This window comes from Leuresthes tenuis, unplaced genomic scaffold (genome assembly GCF_036924035.1).
Source record: "Leuresthes tenuis unplaced genomic scaffold, fLeuTen1.0.hap1 SCAF_9, whole genome shotgun sequence".
Lineage (NCBI taxonomy): Eukaryota > Metazoa > Chordata > Actinopteri > Atheriniformes > Atherinopsidae > Leuresthes > Leuresthes tenuis.
In genome coordinates, this window is record NW_027325363.1 from 8,313,563 (window position 1) to 8,334,030 (window position 20,468).

Below are 20,468 nucleotides of genomic sequence, written 5' to 3' on the forward strand. Positions count from 1 at the left end.
GCAGGCATCCCCGCTTTCTGTACAAGGCGCAGGGACGCGCTCTGCTGGCGGGATGAATTCAGCTGACAGAAGGAATGGGCAAATGGAGAAAAAACACCCACATGAAGGTTTATGTTACTGCCTTCAGGTGCTCTTATGAAAATCTGCTGACTGCTAGAACTGCAAATACCTTTAACACTTATCTCTCGACAACACAATCATGAATATGCACAGTGAAGGCATTATACTGTTGTTTATTTACTGATATATTCATTTATTTTGCCCGAACCTTATCGTTTACTAATAGACCTTCAACAGAAACTTTAAATGAGTATGATTTGGCTCCATGTGCATCCAGGTAAATCATTCCACTCAGTCAGAATGTATAACAGCCGGTTTTTGTTGCTGTTTTGACACAATGAAATGTTTATGAAATAAAATGTGATGTCTATGTAGTTATGACTGAATATATTTAGCTGCTTGCGTCACAGTAGAGCTGTGAATCAGGCTCACTGTCGGAATGTCAATGGTTAAATAGCCGAGGTCATGGTTAATCCATCCATGGTGACTTTATGAAAACCACCTCTGAAAAAGGCCTATTAATACTTCTCCATGTCCACGATTCACATAGTTTTGCCAGAGTGTACCTCAGGATTATGTGAGCATGTAAAACTGTGGTGAATTACACCTGACTCACTTTTCTTTCATTTAGATTTATGAGATTAGGACAGTTTACATCTTTTGGGACTCTTCTCAGTAGACGGTAAATTGAACAGTGTATTTCCAGCATCAGGTTAACTGGTGCCCAGTTAATCAACTGATGTTTAAGTGTTCTGTACCAGTAAATATGCTGAATTACTAAATCAGAAGTTACACAGTTGCTTTTCTTCGCTATTGACGAAATATGGTAATTTTTGGCTATTTTCTAAGTAATATCATCCTAAAACTGCTGGGTGCTAGTGTATGATAAGATTTGACAATATGCTATTTATTCTAAGATCAGAGGTGATCATATTAGCATGCCAATGTAATAAGTTATCAACATTTTGAATAACTGCATTGTACTTAGGTGTTTGCATGCAGAATTTTTGGGCTATACCTTAGCCTTATAGTATCAAGATGAGGGATTAGAGTTTGTTTTTGTCTTTTTTTCCATGTATTGTGAATTAAATAGATTGAAAAGATATATTTTTGGAGGGCACTGATAACTTGATGATCCTGTAGAAATGAGTTGAAGTATCAAAGCAACAGGGGCTTGATCTCACCTTTGAGTAGTGGAAATACTATATTTTGGCAGCATCTGTTTTTGATGTTCACTGCAGTCATTTTTTTCTCTCATGTGTGACTGTAGACGCAGAATTTCTGACATCATGTGATGGCAACATTCACTCAAATGCACTTTGACAGATCAGTCCAGCTTTAGAACTGTGAATGCAGCTAGAGACAAGAGAATCAAGACAACCTCACACTGTTTTTTTTTTCTCCGCTGACATTAGATGAAAGAGCCAATTTGTGGACAGTGACAGTTACTTGACTTTACAGTGAAATACAGTCAGTTTGTCTGGTTCATGACTGCTGACACCTGAAGTAACTTGTTTGCCTCTCAGTGTCACTTGAGCAGCTAATCTGACTTTAGAGACTGTAATCAAATCATGTTTTAATGTAATATTATAACAACTTAAATGTAACTAGCGATTACTGATGGCAGAATATTTCTGTCTCCCAGTTTCAGGAAGACTTTTCTTTTCTTTCTCCCGTAGGTGCTGATATTTACTGAACATTTCTGAATAATTTAGTTCTTCTGAAGCTTTTATTGTGTGTGAGTGTAATTAGGTTTTAGGGTAGAGGCGAGTGCTAATAGTTATTATAATCAAACAATAAATTAGATGTAGAACCTCCCTTCTGGTATCATTTGGTAATATTACATTGCACATATGCATACATTTCAAATAAAAAAGGGATGTTGAGCGTTCAGATTTGTGTGTCTCTGTGTGTGTGTGCACATGTGACTGAGCAAAGGAAGATGCATTGCAAGTTTTCATGAGCTCCATGGATATTGTTTCTCTGAACAGTTTGCGCGGCAAAAAATAAATGAATACCATGGCGACAATTTACCTGATGGACTGTGCAAAATGCTTTTATTTGGACAAACTATACACAACACCTCATTCCCTCATTTCTTGTTCCATGTCACGCCTTAATTTGCCTGCACAAATATAACTGCATCCACACAGATATGTCGTGTGTAGTTTCCTTTCACAATTACGTCAATTGCACAGATACAGTCATTATATACGCCAATGACATGTGTTCCAACATATTTTACTATTTGTGCTGTTTACTCTTTTGATGAGTGTAATCCCCATTTCATAGATATCTCATTTTGTCAGGTCCTTGAAATAGCTAAATCACTGCTAGATATCTAATCCAAGGTTCACCCATATTAAACAGTGATTTAAAAAAAATCATTAAAAAGCAGACACATTTCAAAGTATGCAAACATTTATTAATAATACAACATATTTGAGATCATTTTGATAAGATCATAAATGATTAATTGTGTTAATTGTTCTTATGATACATCTCAAATATTTAGAAAAATCTGTATTATGCAGTAAGAGCCATTATCACTTTAACTCTATCTTCTTCAAAATAGGTATATTTTCAATATGTCCTAAATGAGTGAGGAATAATTTATTAAAAAACAAAATCCATACACCTTTTAAAGATTCAGTAGCTGATCTTAATTTTGTCCACCTAAAGTAAATAGTGTAAGTCACTGCTGCAAGATTTGCACATTACAAAACTGGAGCAATAAACTGCAGATAATCTGCATGATTACATAATCATTCTCTGTCTTTGTTAGTACAATTGATCCCTGTCAAACACAAGCAATCATGTGATATGATATCATCGTATCGACTTGAAAGATGAAGGTTTAACGATGTCAATAACATGTCAAGTCATGCTGCATGTCATGACTACGTATGTTGTCATTGCACGCCTTGTACTTTTGCCCTAAGCCTTACCATTTAATTTGTAATTCGAACATAGAAATTGACAGCTAACAATATAAATTCATGTAAATAACATGCTAAATGAGCCAGAAATAGTTTGCTTTCTTATACATAATACCATGACAACATGTCGAATTGTCAGTAAAACGGGGGCAAGTGACTGGATCTGTGTGTGTCAAACATGAAGACAACATGTCTAGGTCACAGGCTTGCCTCATTCCAGGGGTGAGTACATTGTCTTTGTGGGCTGTGCAAGTTTCTCTTCAGCCTAGAAAACTGTTATATCAAGGGATCATTCTGCATGATGTCTCTGTTAATGAATGTACTTAGACAGTTGTGTTTTTTAAATTACAAATGAGAGAATTCTCAATTCTGAATTCATAAACATTATCTGCATATCAGGAGCAAATGTGTGAATTAATGACATTTAGTTATGGTAGCATTTTCTGTTTCAACTACTTCATTCCAAAGTTTTACAGTTTTAAAGTGTTGGTCTTGTCAGAAAAAGCAAGTTGAATACACATGAATACATGCAGGCTTAATTCTTGCAATTAGTCCACTCTGTTTAGTTCATCTTTGTCCTGACTTTATTGCAATAGATGTTACAATGACCCATTTTCTCAGTTGTGATCAATACATTCTCATCTTATTCAGCTGACTCCAGTTCGCGAGTGAAGCTTATGAAAGGATCGATACCAGCGAGAGAGAGTTCAGGTGGTTCACTGGTGTTCGTTGGATCTGCAGTATCAAAGCTTTTCAAAGCAATGCGGTTCGGTCACATGTTAGTGTGCCTGTCGGTTTCATCACAGGGTCTGAAATACAGAAGAGACACTCCCTCTAAATAAAAACTTGTCACATTTTAAGCTGTGTCTGGTATGATACTGGCAGTGCATATGTGCAGCAGTCAATACTGTTGAAATGGTTATAATCCGTTCTCACCCTGTCATATATCCCTGTTGGTAAAATGTGCCTCCTAATCTTCCTCATTGTCAGTGTCACTGATGGATGTCGGAGGATGTTCAGTTCAGTTTAAAATTGGCAGGAAGAAGAGATAGAAAGGAGCAGCTCAGATGATCGTTTCTGAAATAATGCAGCTCACCTTTAGTTCCCCTCTATCAGCCTCAGTCGTGTCAGGACTGATGGCTTCAAAAAGATGTGATTTTCCATTCAGAATGCCATGGTCTGGCATACTGAGAGGATCAATCAGAAGTTCATAGGGGACACCAGGATGCATCCAGGAAGAGCGAATGTGGACACTCCAGATTTCAGGCTGCCCAAAGGTCCCTGTGGATACGGAAAACTTTTTTCAGGCGTTCTTTGTAAGGCTGTATTTCATGGTGTTGGAATTGACTGAAATCGTTTTGCTGATAACTGCAATCTAATTTCAATTTCCATAGTTTTATGAATCCAATATGTTATATTTTTTTTCCTGTGTATTTTCAGCCAGTTGGTAAAACTAAGGGCCATTCTCTGCCTAAAGTGGATGAATTAATCTATCAGTACCTGTAAAGTTGATTTATTGTATCTGTTCAGTCACCAGAATTTAAAAACAAGTTGTGGATTTATGGGGTTTATTAGCAGAACTACATTTTATTCTCAGGTGCTCCCTGTTGAATATTATCTTTCATGGCTCCAGCATCTAAGATCACCCTACTTCTCTGTTTGTCAGCTGTTTTGTTTAAACATGAATCTATTGCTTGAAACATGCATTGAAGTAAAATCACTGCTTAATGTGAAGTGTTAGGAAGGCCCCTGAATATCTTGGATCCGAATGAATTTTTATCCTAAATTTAGGTATATTTCAAAATGACATGTTGACTTGCCATTACAGTAAGTAACCGTAGTGCAGGAGGAGGTTATTTAGGGCAAAATCTAAACTAGAAATAATGCTATTAAATAATGGGTATTTCGGGGTTACAGCATGACAACCTGTACCTAACTAGCCGTTTGGCAAGAATTTTCAACAGTATAAAATGACATGAAATTCTTGCATATACATGACATGCAAAAGTGTGCCCGAAGTTGTGTGCTATTTACATGCATTGCCAAGAGATGCCATCGCAATTGAACCCACTCAAGGTCACTTCTTCGACTATATCCTAATTGAAATCTAGAATATGGGACTGAAGTGCACAAAGTGACACCCACCTATGGATTCTCCCCTTGCACTCCAAAGGCGCACAGTGTGGTCGGTGGATGAGGTGAGCACCACTTGATTACTGTCAACAATCTGCAGGCTTGACAAGAACAAAGAGACAAATGATGAAATAGGAGAAGGCATTTTCTGGCAGAACACTGTTAATCATCCACTCTGTCTGTACGTCTGATGCTAGATGCACCCAAGGCAGCATCTCACCTTGTTAGTGTAAGTCCTTCTCACACAGTCATACTACACTCTGTTTTTCTACATCAGTGAAGTGAAGATATGCTGCTGCTGTAACTGACACCTCAGGGATGGAGAATTTCAGGAATGCGATTAGCTAAAAGTTAAGGACAAAACAAGTCTGCCTGCTATTTGACCACAGTCGCCTGATAGTTGCTAGCTTGACCAGATGAATTTGTGGTTGATTACAAGGCACATTGTGTATTTTACTTACCCAGTAATTGTGCTGATGTGGGCACGCCAGAAGGTTTCGACTGAATAGTAGTAAATAAAAGGAATGAAAGGGAGAGAAACTCTGGAGACATTCTCATAAACCACATGTCTTCATATTTTCAGTATCATCAATACACAAGTGAGAAAAAACAGGAGCTTACCTCTGGGGGATTTTTGTTCAGGGTCAAACTTCTCCATGTTGTAGACATATACATAACCAATTCTGTCTGCTGTGTAGAGCAGCATGTCCTTGTCAGTTTTGGCCAATTTTGTTATCTTTTGCCGGAATTTAGACTGAGTAGTGCAAATGAAAAGAAAAAAGATTTCAAGAAAAAAGGCTTTGACACAAATACATCATATTCATTATTTGGTACAATCTCTTTTCAGCTCAAATGGACTGAGACAAAGAGACAAACTACCAGAAACACAACATTGTTATCTCCCATATGGTGACTAAGTTTTAATACTTCATTGCATGGAGACGTAAAACATTCCATCAGATAACAGTCTTCTCCAAAAATATGTGATATGTATTGTCATATAATACAAAAGAGCAAGACAACCAGTCTCAGAAAGCATTTACATATAAACCAAAGTATGTGAACCACTGCTGGTAGAAATGCATGGAGGGTATGGTATCAAGGCAAAATTGACAAATAAATATCTCAAATAAAACTGTAAAACTGTTCTATATTCAAACAAATCTAAATCTTATATATTTTTGGGAAAATCATGGATACCGTGTCTTTTTTTTTTTTATCAGGGCTCAGTTTAAAAGCCCGCATCTCTGATAGTATTGACATTAGTGCCAATGGAACTGGCAACTTGCACATCTGAAAAGGCACAAGCAATGCTTAAATATATATGCAGGTTTAAAAGCAGTATCTGCTGCCATACAGATTACGTCTTTTTCAGAAAAATACCTGTACATTTAAGGAAGACAGTGCTTAACCACATACTGGATCCATTACAGCAACATAGCTTACAGTAGAAGCTACAAATCACTGCATTCTGTATTTCTTTACTTTTACATGACTTTTTTGGAATTGGGGTTGTATTATAGACGCTATAAAAGACAATTTCTCCACTTCTGCAGTACATGATTTGCATTATCTACCTGCAAGGAAGGAACCTGCTTCTTTTGAAAGAAAAAAAGCAATCTTATCGTTTAGTCAGTCATTTTGAAGACAAGAGAAAGAAAAGTAATATTCCTTGATAGCCAAAAGGGAAAGCAAGAACTACATAAAAAACAAACATAAAATATCTCACTGCTTTGAAGTTGCTCACAAGTTTTCCACCACTGAGCACATTCCAGAGATTTACATAACCTTTAAAAGAAGGAATACATGAATAACATTGTGATGAAGGACACTCAGGAAGATTGCAAAGTGCAGTTGTGTTCCTTAATGAGCACTGTTAATTACACAAACCTCTACTACCAGATGACAGGAGAGCTGTAGTAGAAAACTGCTGCAATTTGAGGTTCTTCAAGAAAATGATGCTGGGAACACTTGTATCCAGTCCTACAGTATGTCACAATGAAATAAATAGAAAAAATCACAACAGATAAATGCATCTAATCACCTCAGACTTCATAATCACAGAAGAGTTAGGTAGACATTGATAAAAATTGGAGGTCAACAATTACCTTCAGTATACTGGTCCTCAGCTTCAAGAGGGCTGACAAACCGACAGAGTATTCGTCGAGAAACCATGTTCCACACGATAATCTCTCCATCACAGCTGCTGGTGGCCAGAAGAGATGGGGGACAATGTGCCAGGCAAAGGATGTCTCCCTTATGGCCATTTATCTGAGGAGAAACAAATACCGAGTCTCTCTAAATGACTGTTGCAGTTGAAGGTCAGTGAATTATTGTGACGTACTTCTGTCTGTTTACACAATATATACATTCACTTTTTCATCACTTCATATTAAACTATATTGATCTGTTAAATTTCTATATTATAGAATAAACCCTCTCACTGAAGAAAAAGAGTGAAAGAAGGAGTTTGATGAATAGATCAACAGCCTTTTCATGTTTGTGTAATAAATAGCCTAACAGTTAGCTGTCACTTTTATTTATATATACAAACCCCCGCTTGTGGGTGGCAGCCCTTTCAAGCTTGGTTGCTCTACCAGGGACCTGAGATCTTGAGGGTTTGACACAGCATCTTAAATGCTCCAGCTGTGCAGTTCTGAGTAGATATCTCTGATGTTGTTCCTGGAATCAGTTGGAGCCACTCTCCCAGTTTAGAGGTCACACCTCCAGTTACCACTGGCACCACAGTTGTCCTCACTTCCCACATCTTTTCAACTTCTTCCTTCAGCCCTTGGTATTTTTCAAGCTTGTTGTGTTCCATCTTCTAGATGTTTATGTCACTCGGGATTACTGCATCTATCACTACTGCCTTCTTCTCTAGTTTATCAACCACATTAATGTCTGTCTGGTTAGCAATCACCAGTTTTTCAGTCTGAATCTGAAAGTCGTGTAAGAGCTTAGCTCTATCATTCTCCACCATTTTTGGAGATATCTCCCACTTTGGCTTTGGGAGTTCCAATCCATACTTGGCACAGATGTTCCTGTACAGTACTCCCCCAAAAATTGGCAAGACACCAAATGAGCACATAAACAATTTACTCAACATTGTTTCCTTGGAAATGATCAAGAAAAGCTCTCATTCAGAATAACTGGATGTTTGTAAGGTCTTTGTCTGTCACTTAAAAGCCTAATTAGAATGAAAAAAACTGAAATGGTCTCCTGGTACTGCGAAGTGGAGAGGAATCCTGGATGAAGTATATTTTAATGCATTACAGGCCATATATGAACGTCAACGAATTGTCCCTTTTTAAGAATATCATATCCAAGAGTGTCGCACATGCATTAACAGCTCATTTAATGTCAAACCTCTGAGCAGGCAGACAAGCCAAACATTACTCCTGCTGCTATACTTCACTCTGACACAAAGCAATTCATCTTCTTCTTATTTCTTACTGAACTCAACACAAATATTTGCTTGGCGTGATACTGCCAACATGAAACGGTATACACGTGCCAAATTAAGGCAGGCAGATGGCAGTTGGAACAGTTTCATTATACTGTGTGCCAGAGTGAAATACTTAGCTCAACTGGGTCAAGTTTTAAAAATTTTATGAGATGCAACACAACACTGACCATCTGGAAGAAGAGAAAAACTCACTGTGAAGTAGAGGCTCACTGACTACTGGGAAGGAGAGCAACACACACAAAACAACACATTGATCTTTCTCCTGCAGGCCATTAATGAAAAACAATTTCAACACAGCCCTCTGTAGATAATCAAAGGGGTCACTTTTGTTCTTGGCCACTGTAATGCAATCTTTCTGTGCTGATAATGGGTGTCTTTGGGGTGAATGTAACCATCGGCTGTAATGAAAGAGATTTACAGGCTCTGAAAGTCACCTCATCCAATGGATCATACGGCATTAGTGAGAATATTTTTTCCCTCTTGTGGCTCATATAGAGAGATTGGTGCCCTGCAGGCAGAGATAACTGGCCTGCATTAAAACATTCAAAACCCGTCATCTACTCTCTGATATTTTTGGAGACTGATTATACAGCTTTGACAGGTCAATCCACCTTTACAGAACAAAACAAGTTACTCTGCGAAGCAATTTTATCTGGTAGTTAAGTGAGGTTTTGCTTTATCTGTTATTTTCACCTTTGTGCTTTTTTGATGAGATGCTTTAAGAAAATATGTTTTAGCAACAAACTAACGTCTATATGACCGATTTCCCTTAAATTCAGTACAGCTATATTTCCATCGACATTCATCTGCAAGCATGAACAGTAAATTGGCTGACACTGGATCAAATAATCAATTTTCATGTTGTGTGCAGAAACAAAAACAAATAAAGTATGTAGACTAAAATGAAAGGGAAAAAAATTCAAGCAATAGGGGGAAAATATGAAAAAAATTTCACAAGATTTCACAAAACACAACAAATTTTGAATTATATTAAAATCAATTAACTAGAAAACGGAACCTAAAAGTGACCACACATGTTGCCTTAATGTAACTCATTTACATTAACATTTGGTAATCAGATCAGATCAAATGAGCATTTCATTTCCCAATTAGGCAGCCACCAAAATGTTAACACATTCAGTCAAAATTCCCAAAGAATATCAATAGAGACAGCAGCTACTTCATTTTACAAAGCTGTGACATTTAAGATTTTTTTCCCTCCTGAATGGAAAATCATGTGTCTACTTTCGCTTCATCATACTGATACATGTAAAAAAACATGTACCAGAATTGTACTGGAGGAATCCTTCGAGACACTGTGGTAGGAGTGGGCTTACGTTTTGAACGTTTTGAGGGTGGCTGATGAGGGTAACTCACAGCTTGAGTTAGAGTTTTCTTCTGCAGGTGTTGCTGCATGGCAGCGTAGCAGTCAGCCATCGCTGTCTCATTGAGACATATAGTATTTTGGTCACACAGACAGATGTGCAGTAAATAAACATTAGATTCAGGCTAAAATGTTTCTGAAAATTGACTTTTAAATTTTCAAGTGAGTGTTCATGTTATTTCATCTGCAGCATAATAAAATTTCACCTATCCATCTATTAATGCATCTACCTTTTTTACCATTTAATTAGGTCTGGGTTGCTCATTTAAAAGACTAAACAGAGCTCCCCAAAGCCAAGAGACATAATCTCACCAGCTTGTTCCTGATCTTCCCCAGGGGCCTGGAATACGACGCAGGATTAGTGTCTTAGTGAGATAACTTCAGGTTCATCTTTTGGTTTTCAGTGTCAGCTAAAGCTGATTCACTTCTTGTGTTGTATCACCATGGCAACATATGTTTGTAACATAACCTACTCTGCAGAAGGTTATGTTCAAGATAAGGTATCAGAAAATGCAAGCACAACCTCCCAACCAACCAAATCCCATAGAAAATTAAAAAAAGACATCAGTGCATAGACTCTCAATGTCAGAGATCTAATCTGCTTTGCTTCACTGATAGGCATCTTTATGAGCGATACCTTAGCCGAGGGAAATGCTGGTTGAAAACAGAGATTTCTTTAAAAGATTTGGAATCACATAAATTATTTTCTTTCTTAAAACAGTGACTGAAGTACAACACATTTTCTTGCCATTTTATCAAACATTGTGTCATAGTTTTTCTGTAATAGTTTTTTGGGTTTTGGTAAGTTTATCTGCTTTTTGGTATGTTTATTTGTTTTAGTGTTTCCATTTTCTTGAGATTAATGTTCTATAATATAATCAAGTTTTTGTTTTATATTGAAGTGGTAATTTTTTTTGTAATTTCTTTTCTTTACTTTCTGTCTCATATTGTGGGCATTTCGCCATTTGTATACTCTGTTGAGTTTATCCAGTGTGTTGATTGCCTCACCTGCATAGTGTTATATACTATCCCCCCTGGTATATATAGTTTCAGGTTTCCTAGTCTCTGTTACTGCTGTGTGCTACTCCTTATGTCAAGTTTAGTTTTATACCTGCTACTCTTCGCCTTGTATTCTGATTTACATTTTCTGAATTTCCTGCCACCGCAGCAACCTCTGTTTGATAAAAGTTTACTTTTCCACTCCTGCCTGCCTCTTCAGTCTTAGTTTCCATTTGGATCTCCTCATAAACACAACAGTGACAACAATGTAATGAGTGTGCAGCGTGGTATGCTCACCAAATCACAGTAAGATAAGTTGGTAGCCTACATTCAAATTCATATCTATATTAATCTTATAACATGCTTTAAAAACTGATAAAAATGCTATATGAACCACTGAACTAGAAAAGTATTTATAGTATGATTCTAAAGACTTATGGGAAAATAATTAGGAACCGAGGTATGCTGCATAACAGCAAAGTGGGACTGTCCTCCTGTGGACCTGCCACCAGCAGGATGTGTTGTTGTGATTGATTGAACTCTGAATTGGGTCTAGGAAAACTTGTTGGACTATTCAAAGGATACAAAAAAAATGCTTTAACTGCCTAATGTACCTTTGTAAATTCAAATGATAACTGTGCCCTTACAAAGAACACGCAATAGATAAATAAGGTTAATCAATAAATTAAGGGGAAATACAAACTCACTTAGATCATATTGGATTAGTTATTGCTTTGGCCTACTACAACATTTGATATCAAAGTTATCGAGAGTTTTCTGCTCATAATCACCAGATCATCCTGCCATGAAGGCTGCGGTCTTTGGACATGATGAAGACCCTCAGCATTGTCCTGATAAAACACAGAATTTCAGTCAGAAGTCAGAAGATATTTCATATTTCACCATTCGCACGCTCTTTTTTTCCCATGACTATAAAGCCTGATTGTGAAAATAAGTGCCATTCACTGCGGCGAAGAAAAAATGTGCTTGGCAATTTCTCACTTGTTCAGTTTCATAACAAGATTCTACACATGCTTTTCATGGGATGTATGAGTTCAACTGGTAATAACAGTGTAAATAACGCAAATGGGATGCCATATGATGAAAGAATGGAGAAAGTGGAGAAATAATAGGGATGAGATTGCAGAAATACACCAGATAAAAATATCTTTAATTCTGTCATTTCTTTTGTACTCACTGAGTAAATGTCAATCCTCCGGTCTCCTCCGACAGACATCACGTAGCTTCAAAGAAAATGTGTACAAGCTCAGCATTGATTCAAATCTATATTGAGTACTTGCCAGATATCACATCATCACTCACAAATTCCTGTGAACTTTAAAAAAGATGCAGTCGCACACCTCACGACATTTACCATCTACAGGAAAGATTGAAAAGACATTTTTTAATACTTACGGTTAGACTGGCATTTCAAACTTTTTATTTTAAAAAGGTATGAAAACTGACAATAACTACCCTTCTTTAATGTCTTTAGGCATTGACCATTGTTGAAGTTCCATATCTTTAAACAACCATCTCTTCCACCTGTGATGAGTCTACAAACACGAGAACATAATACAAAGACAAAGTAAGAGCAAGTACTGGCTGATTACATCTTATAAAATGTAAAACCACTGTGTAGAACTCACCTCCTCCCTTTAGAGTCAAAAGTCATGCATGTGATGGAAATCAAATCACGTGTGCCACCAAACTCAAAAACCTGACGCCCAGTGTCAAAGTCCCAGACTTTCACCATCTTAAAACCAGTAACAGGTCCAGGTAATGCTCCAGTCTTTAAACAATCTGTGTATCTACTTTCAGTTTTGAAGTAGTCAGCATATTGAAAAGCATTAATTTACTCACAGCTCCCTCACTGCAGCTCACAACTTGGCGAAACTCCTCACTGTAGCCACAGCACAACACAGGCTCATTATGTGAAACAGTCAAGCGACTGGGAAGTGTTGGCCTGACAGAGGAAAAACATAATACCATGAATGAGAGTGAGAGTATTATTAAGGAGCAGTAGTCATCTCTGCTGACAACACATGTTAAATTATCCACTTTTGGAGTCATTTGCTGTGTTTTTTTTATTTATTTCCTGACAAATTTCACAAACCACCTTACATTAAATCACCTGAGGACACATTGACAAACCTATGAATAAAAAAGAACAGAGCTCAAAGGGTATACAACCTACCTCAACTTCAGAGGAAGCACAGCCATACAGTCTGCTGCAATGTACAGAGATTTCATTGCTGGGGAATAGGAGCAGGAAAATATATCCCCATGAATCCTGCTGGCTTTGGGGTCTGCTGTGAACAGGCAGCACTGATCCTGAATGTGCCAAATCTAAAATAAGAGCAGGGAAGAGCAATGGCAGGTTAAACACATTATTCCCTTACAGAAAAATTGCAATACCATCCTCAACACCACAATTTTTCTCCTTTCTTTTTCAAGTGTAAATATCTTACTTTGGTAGGTGTGAGCATAAGTGCAGAAATTATTTTTACAGAAAAGATGTAAATGAAGACTCATTTCTGTCAGTGTTATACTGCTGGATTGTTATAAAATGTACAGCACAACCATTACATTGTAATGCAATGCAACTTCAAACTACAGCTTTAATAAATGTAGTGATTGATTAATCCAGTGGTTGCTGTATTTACAGTATGAATTTTATGAATACATAAATCACTTTCACTGTGGCATCTGTAGAGACAGAGAAGATCTGACTGTCCTCTGGGGAGATGGAGAGGAAGAAGATGGGAGCAGAGTGGCCTTTCAAAATACCAAGTGGTTTCCTAAAGAAAAAAACAAAATCAGAAGGGGAGAAGGCCACTGTCTAATTCACTGATAATTTTCCAAAAGAAAGCTCTCTTAATTGTGGTTCCTCACCCAGAGAAATGTGGGTTCCATAGGCGTATGAGTCTGTCCATGCCTCCAGTCACCAGTAAACTGTGCTCCTGACAAAGGTCAAAAGTCTTTACACCTTTGTAGATTGTGAAGACCGTCTGATCACATGATGCCCGAACCTGTGGAGTCTGGCACAGTGGGATCTTTCTTGTTTTACCCTCATAGCAGGTCTCGTTGATCTCATTTAACTGCTGTACCAAATCTGTTAAAGGCAGCACACAGCCTCAAGAGAAAAAGAAAGCAATATAAGGTAATACAATACAAGGCCATGTGTACAAGCATCAATCCAAACATGCTTTTTGATCAAGAATAGGTCATTATCAGAATAAATGACCAAGCTCCAAGTGAACATGCCAACATACTGGACAATCACATACACACACACATTGGCATTGATTGCTGAATTTGTGACAAATGAGTCATTATGAGTCATCCCTCACAGCTTTCTAAGTGGGTTGTCTAATGTTCAGTGCTGATTTTCATTACTGCACAGCGCAAAGCAGAAGGAGTTTGTCTTTCTTCTACTAACATTTTCAGTATAAATGATTTGTTTGTACTTTTTGTTTGACTGTATGTGTGTGCAGAAAAGACAGCTAAGCATCTATTTTAAACCAGGGCAACAATGATAACGGTCTTGTTTTGCTTGCCATTTCGCTGAACATAATGTATGCCAAAGAAAAAGTCAAACAGAAATTACCTATAACAAGAGAAGACGATTCTTCATTTGATGAGGAGACAATAGCTTGAAAACTGTGAAAATACTTTGCCTAAATTTAAAGAAATAAGTTTGTATTACTAAATGATCACTTCATGTTACAATAAAGAAAAGTCAAACCATTGAGCAAAACCAATCAATTCAGGGTTTGCAGATATTATAACTGTCACTTTACACACCCTTTTAAGATTCCTATTTCATTGTTATCTACAATGACAAAGCACAGGCAGTTTTTGAAGCACTCTGTTGGTTTGTCAAAAATAAAATGCAGAAATATTCCATTAATGGAACTATTCAAATTTTTTTGTTAAGACACTTAGAACTGGTGCATACCCCATCTATCAGTGGGCCTCCTTAAAATGCCTCCACAACTAGCCTGGAGAGCTTAATTGAATTCATTTGACATAAAAAAGGGACATACACCACACTTGCTGATGATTTACGGAGCATGATTTAAAGAGCCCAATAGCATTGTGATCTAAATCATTGGAAGAAGTCTGGAAAACCATTATACTTCCTCGGTGTGCGGCTCAGCCAGACTGGCTAAGATAGGTGCCTTTATCATAAATACAACCAACAATGCAATGTTCACAACGAATTAAACCCAGAGTTACTTTGTAGAGATGGGAGAATCTTACACCAGAGCAACACTCAGTGCTGCATTTTATCAAAAAAGCCTTTAATGATGAGTCGTAAGAATGAAGCTATTTCTAACTTAAACGCACAAGACAGCCTGCTGGGAGTTTGCTGAAAGGCACCTGAGTGACCCTCAAACCATGACAAGAAAAATCCTATTTATTCTGATGAAACAAAGATTAGAATATCTGGTCACTTTCTTCTCATCACTGCAACCCTACAGTCAAACATGGAGATGGCAGCATCATGGTGGGGAGATGCTTTTCCATGACAGGAAGTGGGAAACTAGTCAGGACACAGAAAAAAAATATATGCAGAAAAATATGGAGCAATCCTGGTTAAAAATGTTTCCAGTCCTCTGGATTTCAGACTGGAGTGAAAGTTTCCAACGTGACATTAACTGGAAGAATATCACCAAGAAAACACTGAAGAAGCTTCTGGAAAATTCTGTGAAAGCCTAAGCAAACCAATGCTTAGACCTGGACACTGTACATTACCTCTAATAAGACATCAAAAGGACACCCCATGCAGCTTAAAAAATTCAGCCAAAAAGAATGGTCAAGCATGGTGGACAATTCCCAAAAAAGACTTGAAGCTGTCAATGTTGACAAAATGCTTTAACCAGTTACTTAGTAAAGGACTAAATACTTATCATATGCTTATTTACTCCTGCTCCTGCTATGTTTAATTAATTAAACTAAACACCAATGACCTTTTTTTACTTTGCCAGTGCTGAGAATATTGTGATGACTGGTGAGAAAAAGACAAAAATATCATTTTAAGATGAGATTGAAGCTTATCAAAACAAGTCAAACAAGATCAAGGTTAGCAAGTTGGCTACATATTTCTTTGAAAAGTGTAATAAGTTACCTGTGTCACCCAGTCACAATGAACCTTCCATCTAACAAATGTCACATTTGGAGAAAGCACTGCATTGTCAATTGCTATGTTGGGTATTTTATCAACCTTTGGCAATTTATTCCATAATCTATAAAAAGAGAAGAGGAGATGTACAGTCACATCTGACATTTCATGAGACACAGCCTCACACACTTTGTAAGATATATCTTATTGGTGTGAACTGCTGAGAAACAGTGGTATCATCTTCAATCACATATCCTGACGTGTTGATAATATGTATATGTTGAAAATATAAGAATTCTGATACATTCACAATGATATTAAATCAAATCAAGTCACAGTCGGACATTTCAATGTGTTTTTTTAGTGAAAGCTTCATAACAAACTAACAGCATTCAAAGTTACTGAAGTGGAGATCAGAAATGTTAGCTCTAAATGTGCTAAAGATAAAATGTCCTTTTCTTAGCTGCTTTTAATGTCTGCTTAAAAAAATAAAAGTTCAATACATTCAGTTTTTTATTATATATAAAGAGCTCTCCATACAATAGAAAAATACTAAAATGCATAATTTTAGGAGAAGCAGAAGGTCTAATCCCAAAATAAACCTTGTCCTTGTCCAAGAAAAGCAATAACAGCCTTCATCCTGTTCTGTCGAAGTGCAAAAAATACATTTAACTTAGGATGGTAAAATGATCCTGTTTGGATATTGATGTGGCATTGATTTATAAGATAGCATCAAGAGTGCTATTGACTTGAATTGAAGCTGTTTAACTCAGGAATCAACAAGCTCACTGCAAATGTATATTTTTCAACAAATTACTGTTTTTGATCACACAGGATTATATTTAACTTTATAAGAAAAATACATTGAATTTGTCATTATATGACATAAATGCTATCTTTCTAATGTATTGATGATACCCTTCCACTGTGTCCTCTAATAATAATTTTGATAAGAAATAACAACTGTTTGTATGGTGGCTATTCAAACAACTGAAATAGGTTTTTAGATAAACATTATTACCTGAGGGTATCTTCAACAGAGGATATGAAAATTATCATCACACATCCCTGCAACACAAACAAAAAATGATCCTCTTCCAGTATGTAGGATTTCAGTTTGATGATTTAACCAGGATTTAACAATGGACCTACTTCAGTGTCTCCGTACAGAACACAACATTCATCGAGGCCAGTGTAGCTACAATATAAGGACCGTTAACAACCGTTAATGTGCTGCAAATTTTTCAAGTTTCTCTGATTGATGCAGCTCCGTTGCTCACCTGTAGTCTAAGGTTAGAGGTATTGTGTCCAGGGCACTGATCTGACAATAAGGCTCCAAAGTGGAAAGATTATAAAGTTGTATCTCTTTGTCACTGAAAGATAAAGCATTGAGCATATTAAATGAACACACAGCAGTCTGGAACCTGCTGATATGATGATAAAACTGTATGTTATTGTATTTCACCATCTGTCATTACCCTGTTCCAATCATCAGCTTGTTGTACTCTAACATCAGAGTGAAATCACTCGCCCACTTTGACTTTCTATTAGCAGGTTCTTCATTCTGTAAAAACAAATCAAGTCACACATTAAAAACTTGTTTCACTGAATAATGTGAGTTAATACAAAACAACATTAATCTAACTCACTGTGCATATAGACAATGTAAAAAGCCAATGGCAGTTTGAATTTTCTACAATCTTGTTTTTAATCCTCTACTTTTCCACTTATAAGAAGTATTTATTTAGTCTTTAACTCTGAACATACGCCTACAACCTATTATGACTGAATTTTTAAAGGTGTTTGCCTTCAGGAACAGAGACCCATCGCTGAGGAGCAACACACAACAGAAGTGGACAAAACCGAACAAAAAAATATCTACATTTTGCAAAAAAGGAAAAGAGGAATAACACAACTACAAAACAAAAATCAAAACGGTTTAGAAAATACCAATGATCAGAGGACATTTCACAGAACTCATTTAAATGTAGATGTGTATGTGGTTGTTTTTGAAAGAAACAAAATTTTGTTTCAGAAAAATAAGTTTTTTTTCTCTTTTTTGTTGTGTTTTCTGACATTTTGAAGTCAATTTGGTTTTGTTTTGTGTCTTTTGTCAAAGGTTGATATTGACCAAGAACAATCAGAGGGAGAGAAAAGGAACATTAACACAACTGGGAACATACAAACATGTGTTTGGTCTTCTGGGGTTTAAGTTCAGGAGTCCAGAGACAAACAAACCCATCTTCTCGTACTGTCACCACGGTGCCATCATGAGTGGAGTGGATGTTGATAATAGGAACACCGTGACTATAATCATTCATGCTGGCTGGCAGTCTGAAGGCCACTTGCTTGCTGGCTCTCACAGTTTTCTCCTTCTCTTTATACTCCTGCAGCACATGTGTGCAGAAGTCACCCTGCATCATATAACATGTAATTCAGATATATTTATTTTCTTGTTGTCTATACTGTATCTTAACAATCAAAAAAAACTATGGTATCATCAGGGATATATCAACTAATTTGCTGAATCATCCCTTGACTTTTCAATCAATCTGAAATATTTAAAGTTATTGTGTTCAGGTAAATTCGATTTACACCTGCTCCACAGATCCTGAGTGGATTATAGCAGCCAAAATAACCCTGCAGCACGCCACAGTGGCCTAAGTTTACTCCTGCAGTTCTCTATTCTCTAATGTTATCGTGCATTCTGACCATGAACACAAGAGCTGTGTGCATCATAAGAAAAAAAAGTATATTAATCTCCTCACCCATGAAATATTTCCTTGACCTGAGTGATCAATCTTTTTAAATAACCAATGAATCTGTGCATTGCTCTGTGAACAGAAGAGAACAAAGAACACTTTGTTTAAATGAAAGGAAAATACTGTGAACACAGTGACAAAAGAATGTCAGGGAAAGAAATACAGAGAAATGTAATGCTGTCTTACCATGTTAGGCCAGCCCAAACACCTCTTCACTATATGTCTAAAATTCTTCACATCAATGCGTCTCAAGCCACGCGTTTCAAATTCCTTTGAACAAAAAAAATGCAGGTCAGATCTTGGGTACGAATAACCCAAGATGCTATTTACGAAAAATGTGGTCCTCACAGTACCTCAAAAGCTAGTTTCAGTTTCTGGAGGTTATCCAGTGACATCTGTTCATCAATCTAATTAGGGAAGTAGAAATTGTGATAATTACTACTATTGATGATGATTATAGATTTCATATTTAAGAAACACAATAAAATGATTTCATTTAAAAGTTACTCCTTTTTTATTTTTCAATCTACTAAAATCTACTCACCAGGCAGTTTATAAACTCTGAGTGCTAAAAACACAGATCAAGGTTAGCGAAGACAGAGTAACAGTGTATTTTTTAAGTGGACACAGTCTAAGTATCGACATATGATGAGGACTTCAGCTCTGCATGGAGTGCATCTGAACAACCCCCAGAAAACAGACCACACTCTCTGCATTAAAGGCCTCTCTTAAGTTCTTCACTTGTTTCCTAGCAACTGTTCCTTGATCCAAGAAGCTGTTTGATTCACCATTAATAAATAAATGGCATAAACAGCTTAATTCCTCAAGGATAAGACTAGAGTTGAGGTTTCCCCGCAGGATTCCTTGAATTGGGGAGATAACTGTTTAATCAGTCAGAATGATGAAAGTAATAAAACTGCTCATAAAACCTCAACTGCTTCCTTAATCCCTTTTTAAAAGATGCACAACTTTCAACTCCCAAGACTGCGCCTCCTAATCTGTTATGGCACATTGCTTGTTACATTAAGCAGGAGAGTGTGACTGACATTTGCAACTGAAACCTGCAAACTTGAGCTGGTGCATTTGCAGTACAACATCCTATGGCAACCAATCATTCTTGTCAGCTTGAAAGCTCGAATTTGAATCTGCTGGAGGCCATTTAAGTATTTGGCTCAGGAACCATGTTTGTTTTACTTTGGCCTGAAGCGCCCTCAGGCTCTGGAATTGATTATCCTGCCTGATGTACTGTCAGACTGCAAGTAAATTGATCATCAACTTCATTGAAATTGGCATTTTGGGCATTACGTCACATTCATCCTGCTGCTGGTAGTTGTAGAGTTTAAACCAGTTAAGGATTGCTACACTCTAGTGACATCTTCAGGCTAAAGGTTGAAACTCCACAAAAGTAGGTTGATCTGAGGAGTCGAAAGCATTAAAGACAACAAATCATCTAGACTTTTTCATTGAGAAATACAGAGGCTGACAGTTATCATTTCCTCTTCTTGAAAGCTTTACCTCAAGGCTCTCAGGTGAATAAATACTGCTGTGCTGCGGTCTCAGTATTTGAGCTTCATCTCCAAGTGTGACAGAATGTCTT

At 37.0% G+C, this 20,468-nt stretch overlaps 1 protein-coding gene and 1 long non-coding RNA gene across 3 annotated transcripts; both read right to left on the reverse strand.

The window, feature by feature from the left end:
* Positions 1-2,596: 2,596 nt before the first annotated feature.
* On the reverse strand, positions 2,597-12,730 carry wdr95 (WD40 repeat domain 95). 2 transcript variants are annotated; one of them, XR_011917116.1, is made up of 14 exons: positions 12,631-12,730; positions 12,458-12,537; positions 12,305-12,359; positions 12,180-12,225; positions 11,773-11,832; positions 7,241-7,403; positions 7,023-7,115; positions 6,862-6,920; positions 5,754-5,886; positions 5,594-5,633; positions 5,145-5,233; positions 4,096-4,280; positions 3,936-3,994; positions 2,597-3,808 (listed from the first exon to the last, which is right to left on the reverse strand). XR_011917116.1 is itself a non-coding variant. In XM_072392172.1 (13 exons), the coding sequence occupies exons 1-13, from the start codon at positions 12,654-12,656 to the stop codon at positions 3,800-3,802; spliced, it is 1,038 nt and encodes a 345-aa protein (XP_072248273.1). In that variant the 5' UTR covers positions 12,657-12,730; the 3' UTR covers positions 2,597-3,799. The 2 variants fall into 2 exon arrangements, 1 of the variants encoding a protein (XP_072248273.1); XM_072392172.1 differs by lacking the exon at positions 3,936-3,994.
* A 4,665-nt stretch (positions 12,731-17,395) lies between these two features.
* Positions 17,396-18,357, reverse strand: LOC140313827 (uncharacterized). The gene is made up of 3 exons (XR_011917095.1): positions 18,293-18,357; positions 17,588-17,673; positions 17,396-17,482 (listed from the first exon to the last, which is right to left on the reverse strand). It is a non-coding gene; the product is annotated as an uncharacterized lncRNA (long non-coding RNA).
* Between the last annotated feature and the right edge of the window lie 2,111 nt (positions 18,358-20,468).